Here is a 22,794-nt window from a genome sequence, read left to right as displayed (position 1 = left end):
CAGCATTGAAATTGATAAAAACACAAACAGATCTCTGACCAGGCTAGTAATGAATGAGGTGGAAACTTACAATAGTAAAGTGTTTTTTTACACCAATGGACAAGTGTAGCATCCTATACAAATGCAATCCTTTATTATCTCCTCATCAATAATGCCATTACCAGCCTTTAGGATGACATCCATGGCTTTCTTTGAGCCTGCGAAGGCAGCTGCATGGATAGCATAGTGGCCCAGTTTGTTCTGACTGGAGAGCCGCGCCCCATGGCTCAGCTACAGTGCAGGGAATAGGACACAGGCGGACAGAGTCATCAGGAGTTTTTCATAAAGCATTGACACAGAGCAGACAGTTAATAACAGTGGGTCATTGACACAGAGCAGGCAGTTAATAACAGTGGGTCATTGACACAGAGCAGGCAGTTAATAACAGTGGGTCATTGACACAGAGCAGGCAGTTAATAACAGTGGGTCATTGACACAGAGCAGGCAGTTAATAACAGTGGGTCATTGACACAGAGCAGACAGTTAATAACAGTGGGTCATTGACACAGAGCAGGCAGTTAATAACAGTGGGTCATTGACACAGAGCAGACAGTTAATAACAGTGGGTCATTGACACAGAGCAGACAGTTAATAACAGTGGGTCATTGACACAGAGCAGACAGTTAATAACAGTGGGTCATTGACACAGAGCAGGCAGTTAATAACAGTGGGTCATTGACACAGAGCAGGCAGTTAATAACAGTGGGTCATTGACACAGAGCAGGCAGTTAATAACAGTGGGTCATTGACACAGAGCAGGCAGTTAATAACAGTGGGTCATTGACACAGAGCAGGCAGTTAATAACAGTGGGTCATTGACACAGAGCAGGCAGTTAATAACAGTGGGTCATTGACACAGAGCAGGCAGTTAATAACAGTGGGTCATTGACACAGAGCAGGCAGTTAATAACAGTGGGTCATTGACACAGAGCAGGCAGTTAATAACAGTGGGTCATTGACACAGAGCAGGCAGTTAATAACAGTGGGTCATTGACACAGAGCAGGCAGTTAATAACAGTGGGTCATTGACACAGAGCAGACAGTTAATAACAGTGGGTCATTGACACAGAGCAGGCAGTTAATAACAGTGGGTCATTGACACAGAGCAGGCAGTTAATAAAGTGGGTCATTGACACAGAGCAGGCAGTTAATAACAGTGGGTCATTGACACAGAGCAGGCAGTTAATAACAGTGGGTCATTGACACAGAGCAGGCAGTTAATAACAGTGGGTCATTGACACAGAAAGGCAGTTAATAACAGTGGGTCATTGACACAGAGCAGGCAGTTAATAACAGTGGGTCATTGACACAGAGCAGGCAGTTAATAACAGTGGGTCATTGACACAGAGCAGGCAGTTAATAACAGTGGGTCATTGACACAGAGCAGGCAGTTAATAACAGTGGGTCATTGACACAGAGCAGGCAGTTAATAACAGTGGGTCATTGACACAGAGCAGGCAGTTAATAACAGTGGGTCATTGACACAGAGCAGGCAGTTAATAACAGTGGGTCATTGACACAGAGCAGACAGTTAATAACAGTGGGTCATTGACACAGAGCAGACAGTTAATAACAGTGGGTCATTGACACAGAGCAGACAGTTAATAACAGTGGGTCATTCTAAATTCTAGGAGAGACTGGAAGCTGTGTGCGTTATTTCTAACTCTTGGTTATAAACATTATACACATTTTGTGTACATTCTCTCATAAAAACAGGATAATTGAGTATTATTTGACATTAATTGTACACCTGGCTATGTACGTGTACTGTATACACTTACAGACATAATGTATACAGTACAAGCCTATGTTACCCGATTCGATAGCACTTTCAGTGAAGTATGTACAATGCTTTATAATGCACATAGAGGGAGAGGGAGGGAGGGAGGGAGGGAGGGAGGGAGGGAGGGAGAAGAAGGGAGGGAGAGGGAGATGGAGAGGGAGAGAAGGAGGGAGAGAGAGAGAGAGAGAGATCCTCTCACCAGTATAGAGAGCGCCTCAGTATTATTGATGGAGCAGGCTAACATGACAGGAGTGTTGCCAAGACCTCCTTCTAGGTTAGACTCTGTCTTATAGTGAGACAACAGGAGCTGGGAGAAACAACACACACACATTAACATTAATAATGAAACCTTATGTGATATGAATGAATTCATGAAATGGTATTTGTTCACTAACAGCAGCTGGGGAAACAACAACATTCTGTGATACCTCTCTATGTCTCGTTCTACTCCTTGACACAGGGACACAGGGACCGCTAGTATTCTAACCCCCAGAACAGACAGTAGAAATGCTGACAAGGTCCTAGAGTCAGGGGAGGCTCAGCCTCATTAACCTTCATCACCAAGCTTGGCTTTGGGTGACCAGATTCTGTTTTGTAAGCCATATCTATCATCCCTTACTCTGGCACAACCTTGGGTTACCAGATGCCTCTTACCCACTAGAGTGACCCACGAACTCGCCAGATGCTCTTTCTTACCCCACGTGTCTCTATCCAGGGTGACCTAATCGATTACATCCATCCATCCATATCTATTCACATGTCTTGATCCATTGTCCGTTAGCTCTGGGTTACCAGATACCTCGTACCCTCAAAAATGGTCCACACACTCAGCTTCAGCTTTTGTTTAAGACAGGGGTGTGAATACATAGGATCCAGCCCCCAAAGGGGTGCAATCTGGCCCATGGGTGATTTGATATGGGAATGATAGAAGGTGATAGTTGCGCCTGGCGAGTTGCTGACGCCAGCCCAGTGATGACTGAATCACCATGTGTGACATTGTCTGGATGGCTGACCATATGAGAGCTGACAAAATGATGGCTGACAATATGAGAGCTGACCATCTGATGGCTGACCATCTGATGGCTGACCGTATGAGAGCTGACCATATGATGGCTGTCAATATGATGGCTGACCGTATGAGAGCTGACCATATGATGGCTGTCAATATGATGGCTGTCAATATGATGGCTGACCATATGATGGCTGACCATATGATGGCTGACCGTATGAGAGCTGACCATATGATGGCTGACCATCTGATGGCTGACCATATGATGGCTGACCGTATGAGAGCTGACCATATGATGGCTGACCATATGATGGCTGACCATATGAGAGCTGACCATCTGATGGCTGACCATCTGATGGCTGACCGTATGAGAGCTGACCATATAATGGCTGTCAATATGATGGCTGACCATATGATGGCTGACCATATGATGGCTGACCGTATGAGAGCTGACCATATGATGGCTGACCATCTGATGGCTGACCATATGATGGCTGACCGTATGAGAGCTGACCATATGATGGCTGACCATATGATGGCTGACCATCTGATGGCTGACCATATGATGGCTGACCGTATGAGAGCTGACCATATGATGGCTGACCATATGATGGCTGACCATATGATGGCTGACCATATGATGGCTGACCGTATGAGAGCTGACCATATGATGGCTGACCATATGATGGCTGACCATATGATGGCTGACCATATGAGAGCTGACCATCTGATGGCTGACCATCTGATGGCTGACCGTATGAGAGCTGACCATATAATGGCTGTCAATATGATGGCTGACCATATGATGGCTGACCATATGATGGCTGACCGTATGAGAGCTGACCATATGATGGCTGACCATCTGATGGCTGACCATATGATGGCTGACCGTATGAGAGCTGACCATATGATGGCTGACCATATGATGGCTGACCATATGATGGCTGACCGTATGAGAGCTGACCATATGATGGCTGACCGTATGAGAGCTGACCATATGATGGCTGACCATATGAGAGCTGACAAAATGATGGCTGACAATATGAGAGCTGACCATATGATGGCTGACCATATGATGGCTGTCAATATGATGGCTGACCATACGATGGCTGACCATATGAGAGCTGACAATATGAGAGCTGACTATATGATGGCTGACCACTTGATGGCTGACCATATGATGGCTGTCAATATGATGGCTGACCATACGATGGCTGACCATATGTTGGCTGATCATATGAGAGCTGACAATATGATGGCTGACAATATGATGGCTGACCATATGATGGCTGACCGTATGATGGCTGACCATATGATGGCTGACCATATGATGGCTGACCGTATGATGGCTGATCATATGATGGCTGACTATATGAGAGCTGACAATATGATGGCTGACAATATGATGGCTGACCATATGATGGCTGACCATATGATGGCTGACCATATGATGGCTGACCGTATGATGGCTGATCATATGATGGCTGACTATATGAGAGCTGACAACATGATTGCTGACCATATGATGGCTGACCGTATGATGGCTGACCGTATGATGGCTGATCATATGATGGCTGACAATATGAGAGCTGACAATATGATGGCTGACAATATGATGGCTGACCATATGATGGCTGACCATATGATGGCTGACTATATGATGGCTGACTATATGATGGCTGACCATATGATGGCTGACAATATGATGGCTGACCATATGTTGGCTGACCGTATGACGGCTGACCGTATGATGGCTGACCATATGTTGGCTGATCATATGATGGCTGACCATATGATGGCTGACCATATGATGGCTGACTATATGATGGCTGACCATATGTTGGCTGACCGTATGATGGCTGTCGATATGATGGCTGACCATATGATGGCTGACCATATGTTGACTGACCATATGATGGCTGACTATATGATGGCTTATTAAATGATGGCTGACAATACGATGGCTGACTATATGATGGCTGACTATATGATGGCTGACCATATGATGGCTGACCATATGATGGCTGACCATATGTTGGCTGACCATATGATGGCTGACCATATGATGGCTGACAATATGATGGCTGACCATATGAGAGCTGACAATATGTTGACTGACCATATGATGGCTGACTATATGATGGCTTATTAAATGATGGCTGACAATACGATGGCTGACTATATGATGGCTGACTATATGATGGCTGACTATATGTTGGCTGACTATATGATGGCTGACCATACGATGGCTGACCATATGATGGCTGACCACTTGATGGCCGACCATATGAGTCAAACACACCTTATCCATGGCTTTCCCCTGTGCGGGACATTAAGCGCACGTACACCATGGGGCAATGTGAAGACAGATGAAAATGCTTAAAATTTACTAAAATCATTTTACTGTGTGAATTGAATTGTCGTGTTTGGTTAGATCTTAATTAAGATCTATTACATTCAGTTTGTTGACTGTGTCCAGTATGCTAATAATCACGATCTTCCAATTGGCTCATACACCCCCCCCCCTCTCTTTTCCCCTGTAACTCTTACCAGGTCGTTCATGTAAATGAGAATGTGTTCTCAGTCAACTTCCCTGGTAAAATAAAAACGATCTAGTAAAATATAATAAAAATAATCACAGATAACAAAACTGCACTATTTTGTATATTTTTCTGATGTCGAGGAAATATATTTTTTAAATCAGTGTAGCCCTCCGGTCAATGTTGAATACCGAATGTGACCCCGCGGCTAAATGAGTTTGACACTGCTGGTTTAGGACAAGGATGTAAATGAAAAACCATGGTAAGGCAGTAGGGGGTGTTGGAGGAGTTGGTGGGGGAGGTATGGGCAGGTAGTTTGGTGGGGAAGGTATGGGCAGGTAGTTTGGTGGGGCTGGTAAGGGCAGGTGGTTTGGTGGGGGAGGTAAGGGCAGGTGGTTTGGTGGGGGAGGTAAGGGCAGGTGGTTTGGTGGGGGAGGTATGGGCAGGTAGTTTGGTAGGGAGGTATGGGCAGGTAGTTTGATGGGGGAGGAATGGGCAGGTAGTTTGTTGGGGGAGGTATGGGCAGGTAGTTTGGTGGGGGAGGTATGGGCAGGTGGTTTGGTGAGGAGGTATGGGCAGGTAGTTTGGTGGGGGAGGAATGGGCAGGTAGTTTGGTGGGGCTGGTAAGCGCAGGTAGTTTGGTGGGGGAGGTATGGGCAGGTGGTTTGGTGGGGGAGGTATGGGCAGGTAGTTTGGTGGGGGAGGTATGGGCAGGTAGTTTGATGGGGAGGTATGGGCAGGTAGTTTGGTGGGGGAGGTATGGGCAGGTAGTTTGGTGGGGAGGAATGGGCAGGTAGTTTGGTGGGGCTGGTATTGCGCAGGTAGTTTGGTGGGGAGGTATGGGCAGGTAGTTTGGTGGGGAGGAATGGGCAGGTAGTTTGGTGGGGGAGGTATGGGCAGGTAGTTTGGTGGGGAGGTATGGGCAGGTAGTTTGGTGGGGAGGAATGGGCAGGTAGTTTGGTGGGGGAGGTAAGCGCAGGTAGTTTGGTGGGGGAGGTAAGCAGGTAGTTTGGTGGGGGAGGTAAGGGCAGGTAGTTTGGTGGGGAGGTATGGGCAGGTAGTTTGGTGGAGCTGGTATTGGCAGGTAGTTTGGTGGGGGAGGTATGGGCAGGTAGTTTGGTGGGGAAGTATGGGCAGGTAGTTTGGTGGGGGAGGTATGGGCAGGTAGTTTGGTGGGGGAAGTATGGGCAGGCAGTTTGGTGAGGGAGTTATGGGCAGGTAGTTTGGTGGGGAGGTAAGGGCAGGTAGTTTGGTGGAGCTGGTAAGGGCAGGTAGTTTGGTGGGGCTGGTAAGCGCAGGTAGTTTGGTGGGGGAGGTAAGGGCAGGTAGTTTGGTGGGCTGAGTATTGGCAGGTAGTTTGGTGGGGAGGTATGGGCAGGTAGTTTGGTGGGGAGGTATGGGCAGGTAGTTTGGTGGGGAGGTATGGGCAGGTAGTTTGGTGGGGGGGTATGGGCAGGTAGTTTGGTGGGGCTGGTATGGTTTGGGGGGAGGTAGTTTGGTGGGGGAGGTAAGGGCAGGTGGTTTGGTGGGGGAGGTATGGGCAGGTAGTTTGGTGGGGAGGTATGGGCAGGTAGTTTGGTGGGGAGGAATGGGCAGGTAGTTTGTTGGGGGAGGTATGGGCAGGTAGTTTGGTGGGGGAGGTATGGGCAGGTGGTTTGGTGGGGGCTGGTAATTTGGTGGGGGAGGAATGGGCAGGTAGTTTGGTGGGGGAGGTAAGGGCAGGTAGTTTGGTGGGGGAGGTAAGGGCAGGTAGTTTGGTGGGGGAGGTATGGGCAGGCAGTTTGGTGAGGGAGGTATGGGCAGGTGGCTTGTGGGGGAGGTAAGGGCAGGTAGTTTGGTGGGGCATGAAAGGTGTAACTCTAGGTGTAGGAGAGACCCAAGACTGTTTAGTAGAAGAGGAGGGGGGGGCTAAGGATCATGGTGTCTCACCTGGACCAGATGGTTGTGTGTGTGGCTAACAGCCAGGTGTAGAGGTGACATCAGGGCCTTGTTGAGGACGTTAGGTTCAGCCCCCAGCTCTAACAGAGCCCTGCAGCTGTCTGGCTGGTTCCTCTCCACGGCCCAGTGCAGCGGCATAGACCCCTCGTCATCATACACCTTCCACCCTGGGGAGAGAGGACAGAGGTAGGACACACACCTTCCACCCTGGGGAGAGAGGACAGAGGTAGGACACACACCTTCCACCCTGGGGAGAGAGGACAGAGGTAGGACACACACCTTCCACCCTGGGGAGAGAGGACAGAGGTAGGACACACACCTTCCACCCTGGGGAGAGAGGACAGAGGTAGGACACACACACACACACGGATAAACAGACATACACACACACGCACACACACATGCATGGGGACACAACACACGCACAGGCATAGGTGGGACACACACACACGGATAAACAGACATACACACACACACGAACACACATGCATAAACCGACACACACACACGCACAGGCATAGACAGACACACACACACACGGATAAACAGACATACACACACACACGAACACACATGCATAAACCGACACACACACACGCACAGGCATAGACAGATACACACACACATTCACACAAACACACATACTGTATAATTAAGACTTGAAACTTGAGAAATTAAATGAAGAGGAAATATTTCACTCAAGTTAATCTACATCATACTGGCAGCCATTTTGTATTTTTAGGATGGGAGCCTCACCATCTCTGACTGTGATGCTGGGTGTGTGTGTGTGGAACCTCACCATCTCTGACTGTGATGCTGGGTGTGTGTGTGTGTGTGGAACCTCACCATCTCTGACTGTGATGCTGGGTGTGTGTGTGTGGAACCTCACCATCTCTGACTGTGATGCTGCAGATGAACCTGATAACAGGGGTGTTTCCTGCACCAGCAGCGTGGTGGACCAGAGAGGCACCACAGTCATCCTGTTCTCTCAGTACTCCTGGGTTCCTCCTCACCAAGCCCTCCAGCTGGGACACATCACCTCCCCGAGCCCACTGGACCGAGGTAAGGGACGGATGGGGACAGAGATAAGGAAGGGTTGGGACAGAGATAAGGAAGGTTGGGGACAGAGATAAGGAAGGTTGGGGACAGAGGTAAGGGACGGACGGGGACAGAGGTAAGGGACGGACGGGGACAGAGGTAAGGGACGGACGGGGACAGAGGTAAGGGACGGACGGGGACAGAGGTAGTTTAGTGGGACGGGAAGGGGACAGAGTTTGTGGGGACGGACGGGCAGAGGTTTGGTGACGGAGGGGGGACAGAGTTAAGGGGAGGACGGGACAGGGTAAGGAGGACGGGGACAGAGTTTGGTGGGGAGGTATGGGACAGGTAGGTAAGGGAGGAATGGGCAGAGGTAAGGGACGGATGGGGTTAATTCCATTTCAATTCAATCAATTCAGCTACATTAACACATGTTGTATATATTGTATGACATCACATTTTCCTATTTGATTTCCGCATCTCTCTCTCTCTCTCTCTCTCTACCCTTCCCGTCCCCTCCCTCTACCCTTCCCTTCCCCTCCCTCTACCCTTCCCTTCCCCTCCCGTCCCCTCCCCCCCTGTCTCGTATAAACACAACATCTAACCAATAAGAGGCCAAACACTCCTCCAAACTGTTTAAACTGCACTGTGTTTACAAAACATTAGGAACATCTGCCTCTTTCCATGACATAGACTGACCAGGTGAAAGCTACATCCACATCAAAACATTAGGAACATCTGCTCTTTCCATGACATGACTGCAGGTAGCTTTCATCAAAACATGGGCAGGTGAAAGGACATAGACTGACAGGTGAAAGCTACATCCACATCAAAACATTAGGAACATCTGCCTCTTTCCATGACATAGACTGACCAGGTGAAAGCTACATCCACATCAAAACATTAGGAACATCTGCTCTTTCCATGACATAGACTGACCAGGTGAAAGCTACATCCACATCAAAACATTAGGAACATCTGCCTCTTTCCATGACATAGACTGACCAGGTGAAAGCTACATCCACATCAAAACATTAGGAACATCTGTTTGGTGGGGGATAGACTGACCAGGTGAAAGCTACATCCACATCAAAACATTAGGGCATCTGCCTTTTCCATGACATAGACTGACCAGGTGAAAGTTTCCACATCAAAACATTAGGAACATCTGCTCTTTCCATGACATAGACTGACCAGGTGAAAGCTACATCCACATCAAAACATTAGGAACATCTGCCTCTTTCCATGACATAGACTGACCAGGTGAAAGCTACATCCACATCAAAACATTAGGAACATCTGCTCTTTCCATGACATAGACTGACCAGGTGAAAGCTTCCACATGGGGGATTACTGGGCAGGTAGTTTCCACATGACATAGACTGACCAGGTGAAAGCTACATCCACATGACATTGACTGAGAGGTGGGCAGGTAGTTTACATGGGGCTGGTATGGGCAGGTAGTTTGGTGGGGGAGGTAAGGGAAGGTAGTTTGGTGGGGAAAATATGGGCAGGTAGTTTGGTGGGGGAGGTGGGCAGGTAGTTTGGTGGGGGAGGAATGGGCAGGTAGTTTGGTGGGGAAAAAGGGCAGGTAGTTTGGTGGGGGAGGTAAGGGCAGGTAGTTTGGTGGGTGTGCCATAGTTTGGAGGGGAGGTATGAAAGAGGCAGTTTGAGAGGGAGGTATGGGCAGGTGGAGTGGGGGAGGTAGAGACAGGTAGTTTGGTGGGGCATGAAGAGGTGAACTCTAGGTGTAAGAGAAAGACTGTTTAGTAGAAGGAGGGGGAGCTATTCAGGATCATGGTGAGAAAATCTCACCTGGACCAGATGGTTGTGTGTGTGGCTAACAGCCAGGTGTAGATGTGTGACATCAGGGCCTTGTGAATAGGAAAGAGCTCTAACAGAGCCAGGCAGCTGTCTGGCTGGTTCCATTCACGGCCCAGTGAAGCGGCAAGACCCCTCGTCAATAGAGACAGGATTGTGTATGTGTGCCATTCCACCCTGGGGAGATAGGACAGAGGTAGGACAACACCTTCCACCCTGGGAGAGAGGACAGAGGTAGGCCATTCCACCCTGGGGAGAGAGGAAAATAGGACACACACCTTCCACCCTGGGGAGAATAGACAGAGGGTGAATAGGAAGGACAAATACACACAGGGATAAACAGACATACCACACACGCACACACACATGCATAAACCGACAAACACACGCACAGGCATTGACAGACACATTCAGACACGGATAAACAGACATACAAAACACGAACACACATGCATAAACCGACACACACACACGACAGGCATAGACAGAAAATAGAGACACACATTCAGAGGATAAACAGACATACAAAACACACGAACACACATGCATAAACCGACCACACAGACAGGCATGAATAGATAAACAGAAAATAAACACACATACTGTATAATTAAGACTGAAACTTGAGAAATTAAAATGAAGAGGAAATATTTCCATTCAGAGGGTAATCTACATCATACTGGCAGCCATTTTGTATTTTTAGGATGGGAGCCTCACCATTCAGAGGGTGATGCTGGGTGTGTGAAAATAGAGACACCATCTCTGACTGTGATGCTGGGTTGTGTGTGTGAATAGGAACCTCACCATCTCTGACTGTGATGCTGGGTGTGTGTGTGTGAACCTCACCATCTCAGAGGGTGAATGATGCTGAGATGAAAAATGATAACAGGGGTGTTTCCTGCACCAGCAGCGTGGTGGACCAGAGAAAATAGAGACCAGGGTCATCCTGTTCTCTTCAGAGGGTGAATTCCTCCTCACCAAGCCCTCCAGCTGGGACACATCACCTCCCCGAGCCCACTGGATTGGACGGATGGGGACAGAGATAAGAAGGGTTGGGACAGAGAAAGGAAAATTGGGGACAGAGATAAGGAAGGTTGGGGATTCAGAGGTAAGGGAATAGGAAAGAGAAAAAGGGACGGATTGGACAGAGTGCCATTCAGAGGGGACAGAGGTAAGGAAAATAGGGACAGAGGTAAGGGACGGAGGGGACAGAGGTAAGGGAAAATAGGGACAGAGGTTTGGGACGGATGTGGGACAGAGGTGAATACGGAAAGGGACAGAGACAGGGACGGACGGGGACAGAGGTGAATAGGAAAGAGAAAATAGAGACAGGATTGTATATGGGCCATTCAGAGGGTAAATAGGAAAGAGAAAATAGAGACAGAGTTGTATATGGTGCCATTCAGAGGGTGAATAGAAAGAGAAAATAGAGACAGGATTGTATATGTGGCCACAGAGGTGAATAGGAAAGACGGATAGGGGACAGAGGTAAGGGACGGATGGGGTTAATTCCATTCAGATTCAATCAATTCAGCTACATAACACAGGTTGTATATATTGTGACATCAGATTTTCCTATTTGAAAGAGAAAATAGAGACAGGATTATATATGTGTGCCATTCCTTCCCGTGAATAGGAAAGAGAAAATTCCCCTCCTCTAGGGTTCCCTTCCCCTCCCGTCCCATCCCCCTGTCTGAATAAACAGAAATCTAGACCAGGATTGTAGGCCAATACCATTCCAAACTGTTTAAACTGCACTGTGTTTACAAAACATTAGAACATCTGCCTATTTCCATTCAGACTGGGTGAATAGGATCCACATCAAAACATTAGGAACATCTGCTCTTTCCATGACATAGACTGACCAGGTGAAAGCTACATCCACATGACATAGACTGACCAGGTGAAAGCTACATCCACATGACATAGACTGACCAGGTGAAAGCTACATCCACATGACATAGACTGACCAGGTGAAAGCTACATCCACATCAATCAGTGTCGACGAAAGGGAGGAGACGGGTTAAAGAAGGATATTTAAGCCTTGAGAAAATAGAGACAGGATTGTGTCTGTGTGCCATTCAGAGGGTGAATAGGAAAGAGAAAATAGAGACAGGATTTTATATGTGTGCCATTCAGAGGGTGAATAGGAAAGAGAAAATAGAGACAGGATTGTATATGTGTGCCATTCAGAGGGTGAATAGGAAAGAGAAAATAGAGACAGGATTGTGTATGTGTGCCATTCAGAGGGTGAATAGGAAAGAGAAAATAGAGACAGGATTGTATATGTGTGCCATTCAGAGGGTGAATAGGAAAGAGAAAATAGAGACAGGATTGTGTATGTGTGCCATTCAGAGGGTGAATAGGAAAGAGAAAATAGAGACAGGATTGTGTATGTGTGCCATTCAGAGGGTGAATAGGAAAGAGAAAATAGAGACAGGATTGTGTATGTGTGCCATTCAGAGGGTGAATAGGAAAGAGAAAATAGAGACAGGATTGTGTAGAGGGTGAATAGGAAAGAGAAAATAGAGACAGGATGTGTGCCATTCAGAGGGTGAATAGGAAAGAGAAAATAGAGACAGGATTGTGTATGTGTGCCATTCAGAGGGTGAATAGGAAAGAGAAAATAGAGACAGGGTTGTGTATGTGTGCCATTCAGAGGCTGAATATGAAAGAGAAAATAGAGACAGGATTGTATATGTGTGCCATTCAGAGGGTGAATATGAAAGAGAAAATAGAGACAGGATTGTATATGTGTGCCATTCAGAGGGTGAATAGGAAAGAGAAAATAGAGACAGGATTGTGTATGTGTGCCATTCAGAGGGTGAATAAGAAAGAGAAAATAGAGACAGGATTATATATGTGTGCCATTCAGAGGGTGAATAGGAAAGAGAAAATAGAGACAGGATTGTATATGTGTGCCATTCAGAGGGTGAATAGGAAAGAGAAAATAGAGACAGGATTGTATATGTGTGCCATTCAGAGGGTGAATAGGAAAGAGAAAATAGAGACAGGATTGTATATGTGTGCCATTCAGAGGGTGAATAGGAAAGAGAAATTACACTGGATCTTTCTTGAATAAGTTCCTCTTTTTGTTTTTCCTCTAACGTATTCTGTGACTGTATGGTACAGTTTTTATTGCTATCTAACTGTACTGTTAGTTCTTCAATTTCCTTTGTTTAATACTCTTTTGATCTAAATTGCTTTTGTTGTAGAGATGAGTATTGAATTGCATGGCCTCAAGGCACATTTAAAGGTATCCCATACAGTAAGGGGATCTGCTGTACCTAATGTTATGTCTGAAAAAGTCAGTTATAAATTCTTCTCTCCTAGTTCTAAACAATTTATCATCTAGTAGTCTTTGATTAAATTTCCAATATCCTCGCCCATGTGGAAATTCTGTAAGAGTAATATATATGCCAATTATTTGATCTGTCCGACCGCATTCTGTCCCTTATTAACTTTGTAAACGTTTGGTGCCAGAGAGAATGACGTAAGAAAGTAGTCAAGACGACCAGATTGACCATATGTCCACTAATTCCATTATATCCATGATTGAAACAAATGTTGCAACCTACAAACCCCACAACGCAGTAATCAATAACAATGGAGTACTAGAAGAAAAAGAACACACAAATAATAAGAACAAGAAATATGAAATACACAATAAAGTAAACAGACAGGAACTATTTAAAAAAGTAAGTTCATTACCATATTAACAATGTACAGGGATACTGGAGTGATGGAGGTAGATATGTATAGGGGTAAGGTGACAGGGATACTGGAGTGATGGAGGTAGATGTGTAGATATGTACTGGGTGAGGGAGGTAGATATGTATAGGGGGAAGGTGACAGGGATACTGGAGTGATGGAGGTAGATATGTATAGGGGGAAGGTGACAGGGATACTGGATGGAGGTAGATGGAGGTAGACAGGGATACTGGGTAGGTAGGGGGGGAAGGAGACAGGGATACTGGAGTGATGGAGGTAGATGTGTATAGGGGGAAGGAGACAGGGATACTGGAGTGATGGAGGTAGATATGTATAGGGGGAAGGAGACAGGGATACTGGAGTGATGGAGGTAGATATGTAAAGGGGTAAGGTGACAGGGATACTAGAGTGATGGAGGTAGAGATGTGTATAGAGGGAAGGAGACAGGGATACTGGAGTGATGGAGGTAGATGTGTATAGAGGGAAGGAGACAGGGATACTGGAGTGATGGAGGTAGATATGTATAGGGGGAAGGAGACAGGGATACTGGAGTGATGGAGGTAGATGTGTATAGAGGGAAGGAGACAGGGATACTGGAGTGATGGAGGTAGATATGTATAGGGGGAAGGAGACAGGGATACTGGAGTGATGGAGGTAGATATGTATAGGGGGAAGGAGACAGGGATACTGGAGTGATGGAGGTAGATATGTAAAGGGGTAAGGTGACAGGGATACTAGAGTGATGGAGGTAGATGTGTATAGAGGGAAGGAGACAGGGATACTGGAGTGATGGAGGTAGATGTGTATAGAGGGAAGGAGACAGGGATACTGGAGTGATGGAGGTAGATATGTATAGGGGGAAGGAGACAGGGATACTGGAGTGATGGAGGTAGATGTGTATAGAGGGAAGGAGACAGGGATACTGGAGTGATGGAGGTAGATATGTATAGGGGGAAGGAGACAGGGATACTGGAGTGATGGAGGTAGATGTGTATAGGGGTAAGGAGACAGGGATACTGGAGTGATGGAGGTAGATATGTATAGGGGGAAGGAGACAGGGATACTGGAGTGATGGAGGTAGATATGTATAGGGGGAAGGAGACAGGGATACTGGAGTGATGGAGGTAGATATGTATAGGGGTAAGGTGACAGGGATACTGGAGTGATGGAGGTAGATGTGTATAGGGGTAAGGAGACAGGGATACTGGAGTGATGGAGGTAGACATGTATAGGGGGAAGGAGACAGGGATACTGGAGTGATGGAGGTAGATGTGTATAGGGGTAAGGAGACAGGGATACTGGAGTGATGGAGGTAGAGATGTATAGGGGGAAGGAGACAGGGATACTGGAGTGATGGAGGTAGATGTGTATATGGGGAAGGAGACAGGGATACTGGAGTGATGGAGGTAGATATGTATAGGGGTAAGGAGACAGGGATACTGGAGTGATGGAGGTAGATATGTATAGGGGTAAGGAGACAGGGATACTGGAGTGATGGAGGTAGGTAGATATACTGGAGTATATAGATGGGAAGGAGACAGGGATACTGGAGTGATGGAGGTAGATGTGTATAGAGGGAAGGAGACAGGGATACTGGAGTGATGGAGGTAGATGTGTATAGAGGGAAGGAGACAGGGATACTGGAGTGATGGAGGTAGATATGTATATGGGGAAGGAGACAGGGATACTGGAGTGATGGAGGTAGATGTGTATAGAGGGAAGGAGACAGGGATACTGGAGTGATGGAGGTAGATATGTAGATATGTATGGAGGGGTATAGGGGTAAGGAGACAGGGATACTGGAGTGATGGAGGTAGATATGTATAGGGGAGGTAGATAAGGAGACAGGGATACTGGAGTGATGGAGGTAGATATGTATAGGGGTAAGGAGACAGGGATACTGGAGTGATGGAGGTAGATATGTATAGGGGGAAGGAGACAGGGATACTGGAGTGATGGAGGTAGATATGTATAGGGGGAAGGAGACAGGGATACTGGAGTGATGGAGGTAGATATGTATAGGGGGAAGGAGACAGGGATACTGGAGTGATGGAGGTAGATATGTATAGGGGGAAGGAGACAGGGATACTGGGATACGGGTAGTGATGGAGGTAGATATGTGATAGGGATATGTATAGGGGGACAGGGATACTGGAGTGATGGAGGTAGATGTGTATAGAGGGAAGGAGACAGGGATACTGGAGAGATGGAGGTAGATATGTATAGGGGGAAGGAGACAGGGATACTGGAGTGATGGAGGTAGATGTGTATAGAGGGAAGGAGACAGGGATACTGGAGTGATGGAGGTAGATATGTATAGTGGGAAGGAGACAGGGATACTGGAGTGATGGAGGTAGATATGTATAGGGGTAAGGAGACAGGGATACTGTAGTGATGGAGGAGATGGAGACAGGGATACTGATATGGAGGTAGATAGGGGGAAGGAGACAGGGATACTGGAGTGATGGAGGTAGATATGTATAGGGGGAAGGAGACAGGGATACTGGAGTGATGGAGGTAGATATGTATAGGGGGAAGGAGACAGGGATACTGGAGTGATGGAGGAAGATATGTATAGGGGGAAGGAGACAGGGATACTGGAGTGATGGAGGTAGATATGTATAGGGGTAAGGTGACAGGGATACTGGAGTGATGGAGGTAGATGTGTATAGAGGGAAGGAGACAGGGATACTGGAGTGATGGAGGTAGATATGTATAGGGGGAAGGAGACAGGGATACTGGAGTGATGGAGGTAGAGATGTATAGGGGGAAGGAGACAGGGATACTGGAGTGATGGAGGTAGATGTGTATAGAGGGAAGGAGACAGGGATACTGGAGTGATGGAGGTAGATGTGTATAGAGGGAAGGAGACAGGGATACTGGAGTGATGGAGGTAGATATGTATAGGGGGAAGGTGACAGGGATACTGGAGTGATGGAGGTAGATATGTATAGGGGGAAGGAGACAGGGATACGGGTAGTGATGGAGGTAGATATGTATAGGGGTAAGGTGACAGGGATACTGGAGTGATGGAGGTAGATGTGTATAGAGGGAAGGAGACAGGGATACTGGAGTGATGGAGGTAGATATGTATAGGGGGAAGGAGACAGGGATACTGGAGTGATGGAGGTAGATGTGTATAGAGGGAAGGAGACAGGGATACTGGAGTGATGGAGGTAGATATGTATAGGGGGAAGGAGACAGGGATACTGGAGTGATGGAGGTAGATATGTATAGGGGAAGGAGACAGGGATACTGGAGTGATGGAGGTAGATACAGGGATACTGTAGATGTGTAGAGGGAAGGAGACAGGGATACTGGAGTGATGGAGGTAGATATGTATAGGGGGAAGGAGACAGGGATACTGGAGTGATGGAGGTATATATGTATAGGGGAAGGAGACAGGGATACTGGAGTGATGGAGGTAGATATGTATAGGGGTGAAGGGATGACAGGGGTATGACAGGGATACTAGAGTGATGGAGGTAGATATGTATAGGGGTAAGTAGACAGGGATACTGGAGTGATGGAGGTAGATATGTATAGGGGTAAGGTGACAGGGATACTGGAGTGATGGAGGTAGATATGTATAGGGGTAAGGTGACTATATACAGGGTCAGTACCATATTAACAATGTACAAGGATGCTGGAGTGATGGAGGTAGACATGTATAGGGGTAAGGTGACTAGGCAACAGGATATAAGACAAACACAGTAGCAGCGGTGTGTGTGTGTGTGTGTGTGTGTGTGTGTGTGTGTGTGTGTGTGTGTGTGTGTTGGAGTTACAAGTGTGTGTGTGTGTGTGTGTGTGTGTGTGTGTGTGTGTGTGTGTGTGTGTGTTGGAGTTACACTGTGTGTGTGTTGGAGTTACAGTGTGTGTGTGTTGGAGTTACAGTGTGTGTGTGTGTGTGTGTGTGTGTGTGTGTGTGTGTGTGTGTGTGTGTGTGTGTGTGTGTGTGTGTGTGTGTGTGAGTTGGAGTTACAGTGTGTGTGTGTGTTGGAGTTACAGTGTGTGTGTGTTGGAGTTACAGTGTGTGTGTGTATGTGTGTTGGAGTTACAGTGTGTGTGTGTTGGAGTTACAGTGTTTGAGTGTGTTTACAGAGACAGTGCAAAATACTGAGATAAAAAAGATGGTTGGTAAACTGGTCTGTGTAGCTATTTTGTTCGTTATTTTTCAGTCGTATTTCTTGGGGATAGAAGCTGTTCAAGAGCCTGATGCACCAATACCTCTTACCGTGGGACAGCAGAGAAAATAGTATATGGCTCGGGCGGTTGGGGTCTTTTTGGCAATTTTCCAGGCTTTCTTTTCACACCGCCTGATATAGAGGTCCTAGATGTCAGGGAGCTGGGCCCCAGTGATGTACTGGGCTGTCCGCACCACCACCTGATATAGAGGTACTGAATGGCAGGGAGCTGGGCCCCAGTGTTGTACTGGGCTGTCCTCACCACCACCTGATATAGAGGTACTGAATGGCAGGGAGCTGGGACCCAGTGTTGTACTGGGCTGTACTCACCACCACCTGATATAGAGGTTCTGAATGGCAGGGAGCTGGACCCCAGTGATATACTGGGCTGTCCTCACCACCCTCTGATATAGAGGTACTGAATGGCAGGGAGCTGGGCCCCAGTGATGTACTGGGCTGTCCGTACCACCACCTGATATAGAGGTCCTGGATGGCAGGGAGCTGGGCCCCAGTGATGTACTGGGCTGTCCGTACCACCACCTGATATAGAGGTCCTGGATGGCAGGGAGCTGGGCCCCAGTGATGTACTGGGCTGTCCTCACCACCCTCTGATATAGAGATCCTGGATGACAGGGAGCTGGGCCCCAGTGGTGTACTGGGCTGTCCGTACCACCACCTGATATAGAGGTCCTGGATGGCAGGGAGCTGGGCCCCAGTGATGTACTGGGCTGTCCGTACCACCACCTGATATAGAGGTCCTGGATGGCAGGGAGCTGGGCCCCAGTGATGTACTGGGCTGTCCTCACCACCCTCTGATATAGAGATCCTGGATGACAGGGAGCTGGGCCCCAGTGGTGTACTGGGCTGTCCACACTACCTTTCTAAAGGCCATGCGATCGAGGGCGGTGCTATTGCCATACCAAGCAGTGAAACAGCCAGTCAATATTCTCTCAGTGGAATAGCTGTAGAACCTTTTCAGGATATTTGTATTTTGTATTTATTACGGATGCCCCTCTCACCTCCCCTCTTCCTAGGGTCGAGCAAAATTTAAGGTAGTTTATACTATTTTAAAACATTACAATAGATTCACAGATTTCACGACACACTCAGGCCCCTACTCCACCACTACCACATATCTACAGTAGTAAATCCATGTGTATGTATAGTGCCAATGTTTATGTTGCTTCACAATCCAGCTGTCCCACTGTTCCATAAGGTGTTTTTTAATCTGTTTTTTTTTAATCTAATTTTACTGCATCGGTTACTTGATGTGGAATAGAGTTCCATGTAGTCATGGCTCTATGTAGTACTGTGGAATAGAGTTCCATGTAGTCATGGCTCTATGTAGTACTGTGGAATAGAGTTCCATGTAGTCATGGCTCTATGTAGTACTGTGGAATAGAGTTCCATGTAGTCATGGCTCTATGTAGTACTGTGGAATAGAGTTCCATGTAGTCATGGCTCTATGTAGTACTGTGGTATAGAGTTCCATGTAGTCATGGCTCTATGTAGTACTGTGGAATAGAGTTCCATGTAGTCATGGCTCTATGTAGTACTGTGGTATAGAGTTCCATGTAGTCATGGCTCTATGTAGTACTGTGGAATAGAGTTCCATGTAGTCATGGCTCTATGTAGTACTGTGGAATAGAGTTCCATGTAGTCATGGCTCTATGTAGTACTGTGGAGTAGAGTTCCATGTAGTCATGGCTCTATGTAGTACTGTGGAATAGAGTTCCATGTAGTCATGGCTCTATGTAGTACTGTGGTATAGAGTTCCATGTAGTCATGGCTCTATGTAGTACTGTGGAATAGAGTTCCATGTAGTCATGGCTCTATGTAGTACTGTGGAATAGAGTTCCATGTAGTCATGGCTCTATGTAGTACTGTGGAGTAGAGTTCCATGTAGTCATGGCTCTATGTAGTACTGTGGAATAGAGTTCCATGTAGTCATGGCTCTATGTAGTACTGTGGAGTAGAGTTCCATGTAGTCATGGCTCTATGTAGTACTGTGGAATAGAGTTCCATGTAGTCATGGCTCTATGTAGTACTGTGGAATAGAGTTCCATGTAGTCATGGCTCTATGTAGTACTGTGGAGTAGAGTTCCATGTAGTCATGGCTCTATGTAGTACTGTGGAATAGAGTTCCATGTAGTCATGGCTCTATGTAGTACTGTGGAATAGAGTTCCATGTAGTCATGGCTCTATGTAGTACTGTGGAATAGAGTTCCATGTAGTCATGGCTCTATGTAGTACTGTGGAATAGAGTTCCATGTAGTCATGGCTCTATGTAGTACTGTGGAATAGAGTTCCATGTAGTCATGGCTCTATGTAGTACTGTAGAATAGAGTTCCATGTAGTCATGGCTCTATGTAGTACTGTGGAATAGAGTTCCATGTAGTCATGGCTCTATGTAGTACTGTGGAATAGAGTTCCATGTAGTCATGGCTCTATGTAGTACTGTAGAATAGAGTTCCATGTTGTCATGGCTTTATGTAGTACTGTGGTATAGAGTTCCATGTAGTCATGGCTCTATGTAGTACTGTAGAATAGAGTTCCATGTTGTCATGGCTCTATGTAGTACTGTAGAATAGAGTTCCATGTAGTCATGGCTCTATGTAGTACTGTGGTATAGAGTTCCATGTAGTCATGGCTCTATGTAGTACTGTGGAATAGAGTTCCATGTAGTCATGGCTCTATGTAGTACTGTGGAATAGAGTTCCATGTAGTCATGTCTCTATGTAGTACTGTGGAATAGAGTTGCATGTAGTCATGGCTCTATGTAGTACTGTGGAATAGAGTTCCATGTAGTCATGGCTCTATGTAGTACTGTGGAATAGAGTTCCATGTAGTCATGGCTCTATGTAGTACTGTGGTATAGAGTTCCATGTAGTCATGGCTCTATGTAGTACTGTGGAATAGAGTTCCATGTAGTCATGGCTCTATGTAGTACTGTGGTATAGAGTTCCATGTAGTCATGGCTCTATGTAGTACTGTGGAATAGAGTTCCATGTAGTCATGGCTCTATGTAGTACTGTGGAATAGAGTTCCATGTAGTCATGGCTCTATGTAGTACTGTGGAGTAGAGTTCCATGTAGTCATGGCTCTATGTAGTACTGTGGAATAGAGTTCCATGTAGTCATGGCTCTATGTAGTACTGTGGTATAGAGTTCCATGTAGTCATGGCTCTATGTAGTACTGTGGAATAGAGTTCCATGTAGTCATGGCTCTATGTAGTACTGTGGAATAGAGTTCCATGTAGTCATGGCTCTATGTAGTACTGTGGAGTAGAGTTCCATGTAGTCATGGCTCTATGTAGTACTGTGGAATAGAGTTCCATGTAGTCATGGCTCTATGTAGTACTGTGGAGTAGAGTTCCATGTAGTCATGGCTCTATGTAGTACTGTGGAATAGAGTTCCATGTAGTCATGGCTCTATGTAGTACTGTGGAATAGAGTTCCATGTAGTCATGGCTCTATGTAGTACTGTGGAGTAGAGTTCCATGTAGTCATGGCTCTATGTAGTACTGTGGAATAGAGTTCCATGTAGTCATGGCTCTATGTAGTACTGTGGAATAGAGTTCCATGTAGTCATGGCTCTATGTAGTACTGTGGAATAGAGTTCCATGTAGTCATGGCTCTATGTAGTACTGTGGAATAGAGTTCCATGTAGTCATGGCTCTATGTAGTACTGTGGAATAGAGTTCCATGTAGTCATGGCTCTATGTAGTACTGTAGAATAGAGTTCCATGTAGTCATGGCTCTATGTAGTACTGTGGAATAGAGTTCCATGTAGTCATGGCTCTATGTAGTACTGTGGAATAGAGTTCCATGTAGTCATGGCTCTATGTAGTACTGTGGAATAGAGTTCCATGTAGTCATGGCTCTATGTAGTACTGTAGAATAGAGTTCCATGTTGTCATGGCTCTATGTAGTACTGTAGAATAGAGTTCCATGTTGTCATGGCTCTATGTAGTACTGTAGAATAGAGTTCCATGTAGTCATGGCTTTATGTAGTACTGTGGAATAGAGTTCCATGTAGTCATGGCTCTATGTAGTACTGTAGAATAGAGTTCCATGTTGTCATGGCTTTATGTAGTACTGTGGTATAGAGTTCCATGTAGTCATGGCTCTATGTAGTACTGTAGAATAGAGTTCCATGTTGTCATGGCTCTATGTAGTACTGTAGAATAGAGTTCCATGTAGTCATGGCTCTATGTAGTACTGTGGTATAGAGTTCCATGTAGTCATGGCTCTATGTAGTACTGTGGAATAGAGTTCCATGTAGTCATGGCTCTATGTAGTACTGTGGAATAGAGTTCCATGTAGTCATGGCTCTATGTAGTACTGTGGAATAGAGTTCCATGTAGTCATGGCTCTATGTAGTACTGTGGAATAGAGTTCCATGTAGTCATGGCTCTATGTAGTACTGTGGAATAGAGTTCCATGTAGTCACGGCTCTATGTAGTACTGTGGAATAGAGTTCCATGTAGTCACGGCTCTATGTAGTACTGTGGAATAGAGTTCCATGTAGTCATGGCTCTATGTAGTACTGTGGAATAGAGTTCCATGTAGTCATGGCTCTATGTAGTACTGTGTAATAGAGTTCCATGTAGTCATGGCTCTATGTAGTACTGTGTAATAGAGTTCCATGTAGTCATGGCTCTATGTAGTACTGTGGAATAGAGTTCCATGTAGTCATGGCTCTATGTAGTACTGTGTAATAGAGTTCCAT

General features: G+C 46.4%; 1 protein-coding gene across 1 annotated transcript in view; it reads right to left on the bottom strand.

Moving 5' to 3' along the window:
* LOC115122742 (transient receptor potential cation channel subfamily A member 1-like) overlaps positions 1 to 22,794 on the bottom strand; it is a 93,290-nt gene that overhangs the window by 66,848 nt on the left and 3,648 nt on the right. The window contains 4 exon segments of the mRNA XM_065006873.1: positions 162 to 270; positions 2,022 to 2,129; positions 7,301 to 7,476; positions 8,199 to 8,361. Of these exon segments, the coding sequence (XP_064862945.1) occupies positions 162 to 270; positions 2,022 to 2,129; positions 7,301 to 7,476; positions 8,199 to 8,361 (556 nt within the window).

The sequence above is a fragment of the Oncorhynchus nerka genome, linkage group LG22 (genome assembly GCF_034236695.1).
Source record: "Oncorhynchus nerka isolate Pitt River linkage group LG22, Oner_Uvic_2.0, whole genome shotgun sequence".
NCBI classification, from domain to species: Eukaryota; Metazoa; Chordata; class Actinopteri; order Salmoniformes; family Salmonidae; genus Oncorhynchus; species Oncorhynchus nerka.
The sequence above is the reverse complement of the archived record's forward strand: the minus strand, read 5'-3'. Positions and strand labels throughout refer to the sequence as shown.